At 47.2% G+C, this 13958-nt stretch overlaps 1 protein-coding gene across 6 annotated transcripts in view; it reads right to left on the bottom strand.

Moving 5' to 3' along the window:
- INSC (INSC spindle orientation adaptor protein) overlaps positions 1-13958 on the bottom strand; it is a 136993-nt gene that overhangs the window by 17204 nt on the left and 105831 nt on the right. For all 6 annotated transcript variants that reach the window (XM_055143404.1, XM_055143406.1, XM_004613575.2 and 3 more), the window contains 2 exons: positions 7504-7675; positions 2858-3036 (listed from right to left, as the gene is read on the bottom strand). In XM_055143404.1, the coding sequence (XP_054999379.1) occupies positions 2858-3036; positions 7504-7675 (351 nt within the window). The remainder of the gene's footprint in view (positions 1-2857; positions 3037-7503; positions 7676-13958) is intronic.

The raw sequence follows: 13958 nt of genomic DNA, 5'->3' as shown, positions 1-13958 counted from the left end.
AGTTCCAGTTGCCATTACCTTCATATTAACTACATTTCCGATTTCTTTGTGTCCTTCATAACTGTCTCCAACCTATCTCAATCTCTGGTAATATCTGAGACTCCTTTCATAGATCAGACCCAATAATCAGATTCTATATGATACACATACCATTTAATAGTCATATTGGTATGAAGAGGGAAGAAATAATATTATTATACTATCATCATTATACCAATGAGGAAAAAATGTAGTTCCAAGAAATAATTTTCATTTTTTTGGGTTTTTTTTGGGGGGTCATACCTGGGTTTGCACAGGAGTTACTTTTGGCTCATGCACTCAGGAATTACTCCTGGTGAGAAATTATTTTTCTGAGAGTATAGAACATAGACAATGACCAAGTCCATATTTGAACTTAACTCAGGTCTATCTACACAGCACAGTTGTCAAATGGTGCTGTGTTTTCTGTGTCTCCTATATCATTTACATCTATGATAGAACTTCATGCTCACCTGCCTATAGAGGATTTTAACAACTCAAAGTTGCAATCTCTAGTAATGAACATCTCTGATAAATTGAACTTCCAGGGATGGTTTCCAATGAAGGCTCAGAAACCTGGACATGGTAAAATATCAGAGCAGGTAGTTGTTTTTTTTTTTTTTATCAGAAGTGACATCAGCACCTTATACCTTTGTATAAGAAAATCATTTCCTCTCTGGAGTGGGTTGACAGGAGGGCCAGGTTCCCGTCACAGGCAGGGCAGCAGTAAGCAAGTCTTGGGGGGTCCCCTTTCCTGCTCCCTCCAAATCACTCTTGTAGTTGCATTCTCAGGGCTATGTGACCTCTAGAAAATGCATCCCAGGTATGCAAGCACAAGACACACAAAAGGCTTAGGAGGCAGGAGCTCTTGGGGATGACTGGCCATATCCGGATCTCTTAGATTAGCAAAGGGAGACTTAAGAGCCTAGTTTAAGACTAGGGTTAATGGCACATGATAGGCATGGACATCACGACCTCTGTTGGATAAATTAAGTGGACTTGGCTTCCTGGGGTGACAGAGGGGTTCTCACTGAGCTGTCCAAACACAGGTGGACCAAGTACAGATCCATGACCAAGAGGCTCCAGAGAGCATTGGCGTCATTGGCAGATGCATTACCGGAAGCCTCATGGGCACTTAATCTCCTAAGTGTTCCAGGGACTGGGTACGCACTTCAGAGACCAATTCATCTTTTTTGTCTTCATTACTGAAAGCCCTCTGATCACCTTAATACTCCTTCTGCCACAGGAAAGAGCCATTTGTTTCTTTAATGGGTACACACTCCCTAGCTAAGTGGTTGCTCTGAGTCAGAGCAGAAGGTGAAATTTCCTGAGCATGATGAGAAACATGCCTGGCTCAGACTTGGGGGTCAGAGGAGAGGAGTACAGGAAAGGGGACAAGACTTGGGGACCAGGGACATTGGGGGGAAAGTGGCACAAAACCTGACTCTAGATTCAGTAAAATCTTCCATTTGTATTAAAGCTTAATCACATTCTTTCCCTAGTCCAACCTCCTCTTCCTAGCAATCAGTGCTTTGCAGAGCTGTGTAGCTCTTCGTGATGACCAAAGGATTTAGTAGAACCATGGGATATCTGTGCTAGAAGATACTATGTCCATTTTAGAAAAATCAACAGGACCCTGGCCACTCACATTTAACACAACAGGCACATTGACTTACATTTAATAGTTATTTGTCCAAAGAACTATACCAAAAGTTTAAATGTGCTTGTTTAATTATTATTTCAACTTTATTAGATATTATTCTACCCTATTCGGAGATGAGAAAACTGAGACTTTGGGTAAATTTTCCAGAGGTACATTATTACTGATAGCAGAGAAGCACTGAACCCAGATCATTTATCCCCCAATCCTGGCTCTTATTGCCTCTCTACTGAATCTTATATGAAATAACAAAATTTTTTTTTGGACAGGCACTGCAGAATAATGGGTCCTAAAATCAATTTTGGTAGATGAGAGAATGAACTACTAGACATATCCATGTCAAGAAAAGAAGAATGGGAGCAAGGCAACTCATACTGGGTGGGTCCCTGTTTCATTCCCCATAGTCATGGAAAGTAGCTGAAATAGATGCTGTACGGGCCCCTCTCACCAGCCAAGTCAAAATCACCCTGGGGGCCATTGTTCTATTTCTGTTAGTGCTATTATACCTTGTCTGTGCAAGGGCCTTGCCCAACTTTAAGGATGAAGGATTAGACTAGAATGGAAATGTGAAATAACAACATGCCTGACATCAAAGGTCAAATTTAGGACCCTGAACAATCCATTTTTTGTGTTTTTCTTAGAACATCAAGTATGAAAACAATGATATTCATCATTTATTAAAGATTTAGTAAGAGGTGAGTAAGTATTAAGTCAAGCCCTATATACACATGGATTATTTCACTTAACCTCATAATAACTCTTCAAGATTGATATTTGTTTATGGCTAACAAGAAAACCAATACTCAAGAGACTATGCATTTCCTAAAGTCATTGAATTAATGGATGGTCTGGGACTATCAAAATTTAATATTAATATCAAAGACTATCTTTCTGACCCCTCAGTGACATGACCTCCACTCCATATTCACAGAAGCTACAGATATACATCAAAGACTGTGATCTAAATCAGGGCAGGGTTTAAGTACTGACTGTGTGCCAACCACAGGACTCAAAAGACTTCTTGGGCCTCAAGTGCTCATCTAGGAAATAAAGCATTATTGCTACCATCACAGTCTTATTAGACCTCTCCTAGAAACTTGGGCATAGACTAGACAATTTTCTCGGGCACCGAGCTTCTCTAGCCGGCTTCCCGGAATCTGAGCCCTCCTAAGCATTCACCTGATCGCGTGTGTAAGGTGTATCCACTCTCTGCTTGTCATTGCAGGCTTCCAGGAGGACACGGATAGCATTCAACTGCAGGAGCATCTCACAGGCCATTGTGTCAAAGAAGGTGATATTGGCTAGGGCCGCAGAGGCCAACAGGAAGACTTCTCCGGAGGAGGCCTCTTGGCACAGTTCTGGAGCAGGAAGAGAAGAAAAACAGCTTCATTACCAGATGGTTTCATATCAGTTTGCTCACTGGGCTTCCCCAATGACTCTGGGAAAAAATGTTGGCAGCTATTAGAGGTAAAGAAAGAAATTACTAGAGAGGGAAATTATCTATGTTATGGGGGGTGCGGAAATCAGAGATGGGATATGACCTAGAGTGTGACTGCTACTCACTCCTCCACTCAAAAACTATTTTCTGAGCAAACTCTATGTCAGGCACAGTGGTGGCTATGGATGGTAGGGTGAACAAAACAGATCAGGCCTTGGCCCCCTTAAGCTTACATCCAAGCAGCGGAAAAGAGAAAAATGAGCTTTGGTAAAAGTTAATATAAATGCTAATTCTGATTAATGGGAGAGAGAAAATAAAGATGCATAAAGAAAGAGGACAACTATGGGACTGGAGAGAAACTACAGCAGGTCCAGAGCTTTCCTTGCATGCAGCTGGCCCAGGTTTGATTCCTGGCTCTAAATATGCCTATGGTTCCCCAAGCAGCCACAGGAGTGATCTCTGAGTGCAAAGTCAGGAGTATAGTTGGGTGTGGCTCCAAAGCTGTATCACAATATCACTGTCATCCCATTGCTCATCAATTTGCTCAAGCGGGCACCAGTGACATCTCCATTGTGAGACTAGTTGTTACTGTTTTTGGCATATCGAATACGCCACGGGGAGCTTGCCAGGCTCTGCTGTGAAGGCGGGATACTCTCAGTAGCTTGCCGGGCTCTCCGAGAGGGACAAAGGAATCGAACCCGGGTCGGCCGTGTGCAAGGCAGATGCTTTACCCACTGTGCTATTGCTCAAGCCCAAAACAAACAAAATAAAAACACAGAGAACAACTAGAGGCCCATTTTTCATGCATAAGGAAATTCTCCCTAGGAATGTGATTTGAGTACTGAGACCTTAAGGGGGAAATGGGGTACATCAGAAAAAATATTTGGGAGGAGAGTATTTTCCACACCAGAGGGACAGTATGTATAAGGCATGAGGTAGGAAAAAAAATTCTAATCCATTGTGTCTCCAATAACAAACACAGCTGGCTATTTGCCTTAAGAGAGAGGACATTGGTGGCAGGAAATGTGCACTGGTGAAAGGATAGATGATGGAACACTGCGTGACTGAAAATCATAAACAACTTTGTAACTGTGTATTTCACAGAGATTCAATTTTAAAAAAAAGAAAGAGGATGACGTTAGGTGATAAACATATGACCTCTCCATCTGTCTTCAGCAGAGACTTCTGTATTTAATTTTGATCCCAGCATAGGGTTCAGATGCTATAGGAAAAACCTACACCAAATTCCTTAATATCAGACTCCTTTTCTCTGATCCTAAGGGCCTCCACCAGTCCTAATCAGACTCCTTAACTTATCAGCTGTAATTATACTGAAGGTTTTAAAGGAGAAGATAAACGCCAATCACGGCAGTCTTCTACCACCCAACACCTTGCCTCACGGCTTCCACCTCAACTTGTAGGGCCTTCTGCTTCAAGAGGGGTCACGAGAGGGTTGCTCACTGTTTGCTCATGGTTTCTAATGGGCCTGGCTATTGACCCTCAGCAATAACCCAGATTCAAGGCTGTATCCTGGATTCAGGTCATCTCCTACAGATAACACCTGCATGGAAACATAGGAGGCAAATAGCCCCAGGAGAGGAGGAAGGAAGACTCAGGAGTCCATTCAATCAATCATGCTTCATCCTGGTTCTTACTTCCAGACAGAGAACCTTGGCTTCCAGGTTCAGGTACTCCGGCTTAAACTTCCTGGCATCTGTTTACAGCAAATGCAATTGCTTGTCCCATTTATAAAGGGACACAAAATAACATCTCTTAAAACTTCAGCATGCCATTAAATTCTGGATATCCTTCAAAAAAAAATGTTGCCTTGTCACTGGTGGTAGATCTGGAAGCTGAGAGGCAGAGTTGCTGGCCACAGCAGCAGCGGCTACCACAGATGAAGTTAAGGTCCACTTCCAGCTCCCCACCCCCCCCCCACACACACACAGGACCCTGCTCTTCACTCCATCCTCAAAACAGCATGTTACTTTTTATCACAATGTTAGAGAGGACAGAACTAAGGATTCAAAAACTAAGTGAATTTCCCCCAAATTGTGAAACTGAGGTAACTGACTGGTAATTGCCAGAGTTTCCAATCAAATCTAGATTGGCCAGACTCCGAAGTCCCCATTCTTCCTGTCTCGCAGGCTTCCTCTCGGCTCTCTCCAAGCCTCTGTGGCTCATTGCCAGGGAGACTAAGTACTACAGAGCTACGTTGCAATTCTTTAAGGAGAGAAATAACTGCCACTGGGTTTCTCTTCTCCCTCAAGCTGAGGTTTGATCACTGAACAAGGCAAAATCCTGTCCTCACTCCCCAGGGAGAGACATGCTACCCACTCAAAGTGACTCCCCTTTTCCAAAAGCTGATGTACCCACTCTCTGGTACTCACTGAGACCCTTCCAAGGCCTCTTTCTACACCTGGAACTTAGGGTGAGACCCAAAAGTCATGGGTCCAACTTGCTGTAAGATTTCTTCTAACTTCAAATAACTCCCCTCATTCTTATGCAGTAGCTGTTGCTGCCGACACAGCAATTATTAACACAGCCATCTAAGTGCCTTTTAATTTTGGTGCACATTTATTTGAACTGCAGACTGAGTCACCTGGGATGTGTTAGGAAGATTAAATTGAGGATTCCAGTGACTCATTTATAAATGTTTCCAGGGAATGGCAAGAAATTGGAGGGCTATTTCCCACCAAAGAACAGAGCCCTGGCATCCTGCCCAGAAGATATATCCCATCTGCTGACTCTCAGAGCAGACTCTGCAATGTATCTTCATCAGAGTGAAATAAATTGGGAGTCTCCTCCTCTCCAGGGAGAAATCCAATCCAGGCAAAGAAGTAGGATTGGACATATGGCAATCGTGAAGGAGTGCTTGCTCTAAGCCACTTCGGCGAGTTTATTTGTTTTATTATTTATCACTTATAAATTAGGAGGTTCTCTATCAAATTTATGATTTTGTCTTTAAAAATTCACCTTTCTGACATAGAGACAAGTAAATTCCCAGTGACCTGCCCTCTTGAAATGGAAAAGCAGGTGCTCTTGAGTTTGATACAAGTTAATAACCTCTTCTTTTCTGCTTCCATCTGTCCTTTCCTGTTCACTGATGTTTCCTATCTCTTTTGGGTAAGTGATGCAACATAAGATCCCCTGAGAAAGCGAACCGAATAGTCAGGTGATCTTGAGGTAGTTCTTCCACTTTGCCTTTAGAGCGGACTTGGAACTCTGCAGTTGCTTCAGTTTGCTCCAGCCAAGACTTGCAATAACTAGTTTCCATGCTGTCTTGGTGTTTAATAAATGTAGATGTTTGAAAAATTATCTATCCCAAGCTGGACTATGGGTGCTGTATCTCAACATCTTGAAATACACCAGAAAGATAACTTGCCTGGTGCCTCCTACGTGCACTGTGCTGGCAGAATTTAAAATTCCAAACTTAGAGAACCCTTGAGAGAAATAACCCCCAACTCCTTATTTCAACCATGACAAAAATTGCAAAGAGGGCTCCCCAGGGAAGTGGCCAGTGATGGGAACATCTCACACAGAGTCTGCATGGGATTCTGGTCAGAATCGGTTTGTTGAATAAATGAAAAAATAAGCCCCAGCCTCCGTGTCTGACTCCCAATCCAGAGTTCGGGACTGCCCCTATAGTTTCTGGCTTCTCCTATAGCAGATGTCCCCAGTCCTGTTAGCTAACTCTAAGAGTAAACCCCAAAAATGTCTGACAAAATCATTTTTCACTTCATTTCAGTGAGAGACAGGAGAGGGGAGGTGCAGAGAGACAGAGACAGAGAGGCGGGGGAGGGGTGTGAGGGGAGGGGCTGGAGACAGGAACTGAAGTGGAAACTCGGACAATCACCAGAGTGTGGTCCTTCTGGATAATGGGCTATGATTAACCAGCCAGGAGTACATGCACATGACTCAGGAGAGGGATCCCAGAGAGCCACAGGCACCAACACGTGAGAGCCACAGTGAGGTGCAGGCAGCAAGCTGGGAGATCTTGGAGGAGCCATTGTCCCCTCTTGCTGCCCCACTTAAGGCCAATGACTGAGACATCCGGAACCAAGTCTATTGGCGTCTCTGGCCAAAGATCTGGACTTCCAAGTATCAATAACCTCCCCCCGCCCAATGCACCAAGAGGTGTGTCCATTCCAAAGAGCCAATTCACCCCAAACTGATCTAAGCAGGTGCTCCTCTGAGGTCTACAGGCATTTTAATAGGAGACTGGACAATAAGGTTCTTTAAAGCCTGACTTGGTACTATCTAAGCAGGAGCCAGTGTGATCCTCTGTGCGGCAGACATGTTGGTGGGATGCAGTGAGTGGGGGCAGGAAGCCCTTGCCCTCCTGAGGACTGTGAGAAGCCCCTCTCCAGCCCAGGGCCCAACTCACTGATGAGAGCCGTCACGATCTCCTCCATGCTCTCCAGGAAGCTGCTGAGGTGCTGGGTGAAGGACAGGTGGGGGGATGTGACCTGAGCCACCACAGCCGCAGCCTCAGCCCGGGTGGCCTCTGAGTGGCTGTTGTCGGTCAGGATGTCCGCCAAACACAGAACCCCGTCCACCTGCAGACAGACAGAGGGCAGCAGTCATCATGGGGGTGGGGTGGGGTGGGGTGGGGGGCAGCGACTCCCAGAAGGTCCAGCACCCGTCACCTGAGGGGCAGCCCAGTTGTCCTGAGAAGCGCCGGGCTCTCAAGCTTTCCCGACCGCAGCCCGCTCTCAACCTTGTTTCCTTCCTGTCCCCCTTACCCCCATCTCACCAGCTGCCCCCTGTGGGCCCCTGTTTACATGACTTTCACTAGTGACCCCCTTGGAATATCCAAAGGGTCCACAGGCCCCCATGTGGCCCCAGTTGTGAAACATTGTTGTAAAAACCCAACAGAGATCAGTGACCTCTTCTGGGCCTCCCTAGGAACTGACTTCAGGTTGGGAATCCCTGGATGGTCCTTGGTGAGGCCCCACAGCTAACGGGAGTTGAAAACACTAGCACTTTGGGGTCAGAAGGGGAGTACAGGGGTCAAGGCACCTGCCTAGCAGACAGCCCACCCAGGTTTACTCTATAACACCACATGGTCCCCTGAGCACTTCCAGGAGTGAACCCTAAGAACTGAACCTGGGTCAGCACTTGAGCACTGCCAAGTATGGCCCAAACCCACCGGCCCTCCTGCAATAAATAAATAAATAAATAAATAAATAAATAAATAAATAAATAAACCTCATATTCCTTTGCTCCAATCTTTTTCCTAATTTAATTTTATTTTAATAAAGTTGTTCACCATAATTTATCACATTTAATATTCAAACACCAATCCCGCCACCATTGCACCTTCTCACCACCATATTTCAAATGTTTCCACCCCACGTCTCGAATTGTGCCCCCCCAAAGCAGAACCAAAACAATTAACTTTGTAAAGCTTGTTATGAATAATCCACTAAAAACGGTCCAATAAAGTTTCCTTAGAGGAAAGTGTGTGAAGGTTGTTGGGTTTCATCCTGGAGCCATTAAATAAGAGATCACTAACATGTTTGCTTCACCCAAACAAATGTTATGCGCTACCCTTGGTACATCAGTGGTGTAGGGTATGGTGTTGAGTATCCAGGGACTCTAAAGCTCAGAATACGATTATCCAGCAGATTCATTCATCTCGACTGCCTCTTGCTTTGTACGACTCGGTGTTAGTCACTGGGCTTCTCTGAACCCGATTCCTCACCCATCCACGGGGGGATGTAGAATGGAAGAGATGAAAAAGGTGCTGGAGAATCCAGAGGTGAAGGGCCACAAGCAGAGCCCCAAGCCCCGCCCCTCTCCACAGCAGGCCAACAGGGCCTGATTCTCTCTGTCCCACCAGAGAGGCAGTCTCCTGGGTGCAGGAAAGTGCGCATAAATGCCAGAACCTGGCAGTGCCCAGTCCCGCCCCATACCGAGCAGCTCTTGCAGCAATAATGACATTAGCTCTTGGGAGCTTCCCATTGTTGCTGCTGGCCCATGTGCCAGGCACCTGCCATTGAGCCACTGGACCTGGGCAGAAGCATGCACTGCAGCTAGTGGCATGTGAGCCCCATTTTACAGATGAGGAGACTGAGATAGAAAGGTGCCCTGACTTGCATCCTGCAATGTCCCGGCAAACTCAAGAAGGGATGGAGTAGTAGGTGTTTGGCTTCAGGTCTTCTAATTTCGAAGTCCCTGGTCTGGAGGCAGACACAGGATTCTCCCTCGGCCCCTGAGTCCAGCCCTCCGCCCCCATCCAGGGCCAGAGGAGAAAGCCAGCTGGAGAAAGGAGTAAGGGGGAGCTCACTTCTGCAGGTCCAGCTCAGCAGTGCCTACAGACCCCACCAGAAAGAGCCAGGAGCCCTTCCCTTGGACGGGGAAGTCAGTGGCATGGGGTGGGGAGGGAGGGGCGGAATGTGCAGAGAGGAGAGGGTTCTGCTTGCACTCCCCTCACCTGCTGCCAACATCCAGGCCCTCAGCCCCCTACACTCCCCCCAGGGACTGCATTTCCTTTGAGTGATTACCTCCCTGGAGCTCTGGGCCTTCTTTAAAGGGCCCTTGGGAGCCATAAGGTCCATTAGCTGTAAGAGCCTTTGGCAACCTCAGTCTCAAAAAAAAAAAAAAATTGACAAGTATGGAAACTGGAGCCCGGGGAACTGTCTGTGATAAAACTCACCTGGATGTACTTAATAAGAGAGAACAAACAGCACCCAGCAGCCCCTGGCACGAGCTTCATGCAGGGTGTTGACAGGCCCGGGGAGAGGGCCTGGCCCCAGCCCAAGGCGGGCAGCAGGGGCTGTGGCTGCCGAGAAATGGGCGGCAGCCTCCCCCCAGCCTAAACAGTCGGGGCCTGCAGGGTTCCCTGACTTTCTGCTTCCAGCACAGCCCAGGCGGTGGGGAAGGGTCTCCGCCACCCTCACCCCAGCTGGGAAGTAGGTGCCGTTGCCCCTTCCCCCACCTGGCTGGGAACTCGGGTCACACCCCACTGTCATCCCAATGCACGTGCAGGGAGGGGCCAATCGAGGCATACCCTGGAGCCCAAGTGGCTGACAGTCCCCATTGGGAGAAGCTGGTGCTCCCCCAAGGCCTGGACACCAAACTGACGTCTCAGCCTTGAAGCTGCCCTTTGGGTCTGCTGAGCACAGACTCCCGCAACACGTGTGGGCTGGGGGAGGTAGCCCTGAGATCAGGCATATGTGTGTATGTGTGTGTGTGTGTGTGTGTGCGCGCCTGCCCGCTCCATGGTGCTAAGCACAGGGTGTGAGGCAGTGGGTAGAGGGCAGGGAGTGTTGCTTTCCCAAGTGGGATCTGAGATCCAGTTGCAACCCTGAGAACTCCAAAACACACGTCTGGGCCCTACCTGGACCAGTTCACCTCGACTCTCATGGGAAACCCATTCCTGCCGTGGGTTGTGGTTGTGGTTGTTGTTGTTGCAATGCGTGTGGTGGGGTGCTCGGGCTACGGAGGCCCAGGGCAGCCAGCAGAGCTCACGGGCTCTGTACTGCCAGCAACTGAAACCACCACCTCGCACACCCACCCCAGTCACAACCCTGGCGACCGGATCTGCCTCTGACCAAGTGCCCCCGTTGACCTGCCACTGTCACTGTCACTATCATCCCGTTGTTCATCGATTTGCTCGAGCGGGCATCAGTAACATCTCTCATTGTAAGACTTATTGTTACTGTTTTTGGCATATCGAATACGCCACGGGTAGCTTGCCAGGCTCTGCCATGCGGGTGAAATACTCTTGGTAGCTTGCAGGGCTCTCCGAGAGGGGCGGAGAAATCGAACCCAGGTTGGCTGCGTGCAAGGCAAACGCCCTACCACTATGCTATCACTCTAGCCCCCCTTGACCTGATGCAGCAGAAATTTAGAAACTTCCCCTTCCCCACCTCCCCTGCCCTGCCCGCCTGGGGATAACAGCGGCTCTTGCTGGCTGCTTCAAGATGGGCACAAGACTTTCTGAAAATAAATTCAGGAGAGGAAAACTTGATCTGAGACTTGATGACAAACCTTGGATGAAAGGCAGAGGAACTGCATTGCAGGCAGGAAGGACAGCCCGAGCCAAAGGCATCCGAGGAGCAGAGAGAGCTGGAGAAAAGGCAGCTCAGGACAGACTCCAGGCTCCTGTGCCCAAGAAAGCGACTGACCCCCAGCCTGATTGCTTCTCTGTCCTTTGCTCTCCCAGAGATCAGCGTCCTGAGTCGCTATGTCTCTGCAGTTATCTGTTGCTTTGCTTCGCTTTGCACTCTGAGCTTGGTTCTCTCTCGGTGACTTATTAATTATAAAATAAATCATTTCTTCAAAAGACAATATAGTATACATTGTGCATAATGTGTATAGGACATGTATACACTATAAAAAGTAAGAAATGAACACCATGTAAATGCATATGCCTGGTGTCCTGAGATTCTAATACCATGAATAAAAAGAAAGCTCCAAGTGCCGGTAATTTAGCTCCTGTCTCTGCTTTTGCTTTTCTTGAGGGGCCCTAAATCCTGAACTTTGGTACCTTTGGTTGTTGTTGTTTTCTTCTGAGATTAACTGCTCCTCCACATTGCAGGCCTGTACAGAGCCCTGTGCCTTTCCCATCAGCGCCAGGCTTGGGAATCACCCTCCTGGGGCAGCCCGGGGCCAAGGCCCATGAACTCTTGGAATTTGTTCAGATAAATGCATTTGTGGTTCATTGACGTATTCTGCTGCCAATGACCTTTAAGACACTTTCCAGATTTCTGCTGCAATGTCCAGGGCTACAATAAGTGCCTTTGAGAATGTGTTCGGGTATACAAATGCCAGCTTCTCTCAGAGTCTCCTTCAATCTGGGACAAGGGAATTATTAGCTCACAAGGTCTAGATATCTTCGATTTTAATGGTACTGCCACAGTGTTTTTGCAAAACACACACACACACACACACACACACACATATACCAGTTGAGTCCTAATTTGAGTCCCACCAGTAATAGAGCATTAAATTTTATATCCTTATCAACATTTGGGCTGGAGCAATAGCACAGTGGGTAAGGCATTTGCCTTGCATGCAGCCAACCCGGGTTCAATTCCTCTGACCCTCTCCAAGAGTTCGACAAGTTACCAAGAGTATTTCACCCACATGGCAGAGCCTGGCAAGCTACCTGTGGCATATTCGATATGCCAAAAGCAGTAACAACAAGTCTCACAAGGAGAGATTACTGGTGCCCGCACGAGCAAATTGAGGAGCATGACAGTGATACAGTGATCAACATTTGGAATAATACGATTTAAAGTTCTTTTCAATTTGATGACTATGTAAAAAGCCAAATTTAATACGCCTGTTATTAAAATCGGTTTTAAAACCAAACTGACAAAATTTTTTGTATGCTTTAATTTAGTATGGTTTGGAGTTCTATCACTTAGGTTTCTCCTAGGGGCTGCTTGTTCATGGATTTGCCCATTTTGTATGTGCAGATTGTCATGTGGGCCAACTTCCAGGCTCTTGGCTCTGATGCTATTGATCTGCGCCTGAATCTCCTGCAAGCAACACCACCCACCAGGTGTGCTGCCTCCACTCGAACCTCGTCAACCAACCCTGCTCATCACGGCAGAAGGCCCTGAAGGACCCAGACACAACACAAAACACACACATACATACCACAACACACATGCACGCACACATACATACGTACACATGTACATGCAAAAACATACACTACTTATGCATACTATGATACACGAGACACACTTACATACATACATCACCACACACACATACAAACACACCCCAATACACAGCACACACTGGTTTCTTTGCCTCTCAGAACTCGAGTCAGTTTCTGTTGTGGGTCATGGGGGTCACACATAGGTGCTTCTGAGCATTGCCTTGTATCTTACTTTCTGGGGAAAAATTGTGCCTAGTTTGAGCCTTTATGTATTAAAATATGGATTATGAAACAGATAACGGGCTGGAGAGATAGTTCACAGATTTAAACCTTGTACAAAGTCCCCTCCGGTTTTATCTCTGACAGAACATATAGCCCCCCAAAAACATCAGGAGTACAAAGAACAACTGGATATGGTCCCTCAAAAAGTCATACATATATGTAACAATCTATACAAGAGGCTTTAAAATGTATCAATTTCAGAGCATGTTGGAATCCCTTAAAACTTGTCGGTTGCAATATTGAGTTATTGCCACGTGGTGGCGCCATGCCCCTACTGTCCTTCTTAGACCTGGAGCAGAGTCCTAACTTCCCTTCCTCTGCCTCCAGAGCAGAGGCCCCCATCAGCTCTCTCCATGGCTCCTTCCTGCAGGCGCCTCTGGGACACAGATCCTGCAGAAAACCTCAAGCGTGTAGGTTGGGACCACAAAGGTATCCACTTGTCTGGACATCCTCCACTCTTGCAGCCCACAAGGACATGTTCAGAGGGGAGCGTGTGAGCCCTATTAAAGTTTGAATGACTACAATCCCTCAGAAGGGACAGGAGCGGGGAAGGAGGGCTGTCCTTGGATCTCTGTAATTCAACAAACATTAGCCCAGAACCTACCGACACTGCGAGAGATGCGGAATTGAGCACTGAGACAAACACAGGCAGGGAAGGATTCTGAGCTGGAGAAACACAAAAAACAGAGAGAATCATCAAAAAGCCCAAAATGAGGGTGAGAGAGTGGGAGAGAGAGGAGATGGCCGGGGTGGGGGTGGGTGGAGGCCAGGGCGGAGAGACAGTGAACATGACAGAAAGAGAAAGAATAATAAAAGAAGTCAAGTGCTTCCCAAGAATAAGTATGCCTGGGACAGGGCCCGGTCCCTAAGGCCCTCTCAAGTCCTCACCACTCCGAGAACTATCCCCTAGGCCTCTCCCCACTGGGCACCCAAGACAC

Source organism: Sorex araneus, chromosome 6 (genome assembly GCF_027595985.1).
Source record: "Sorex araneus isolate mSorAra2 chromosome 6, mSorAra2.pri, whole genome shotgun sequence".
Taxonomy (NCBI): domain Eukaryota; kingdom Metazoa; phylum Chordata; class Mammalia; order Eulipotyphla; family Soricidae; genus Sorex; species Sorex araneus.
This window is presented reverse-complemented; position numbering and strand designations above follow the sequence as displayed.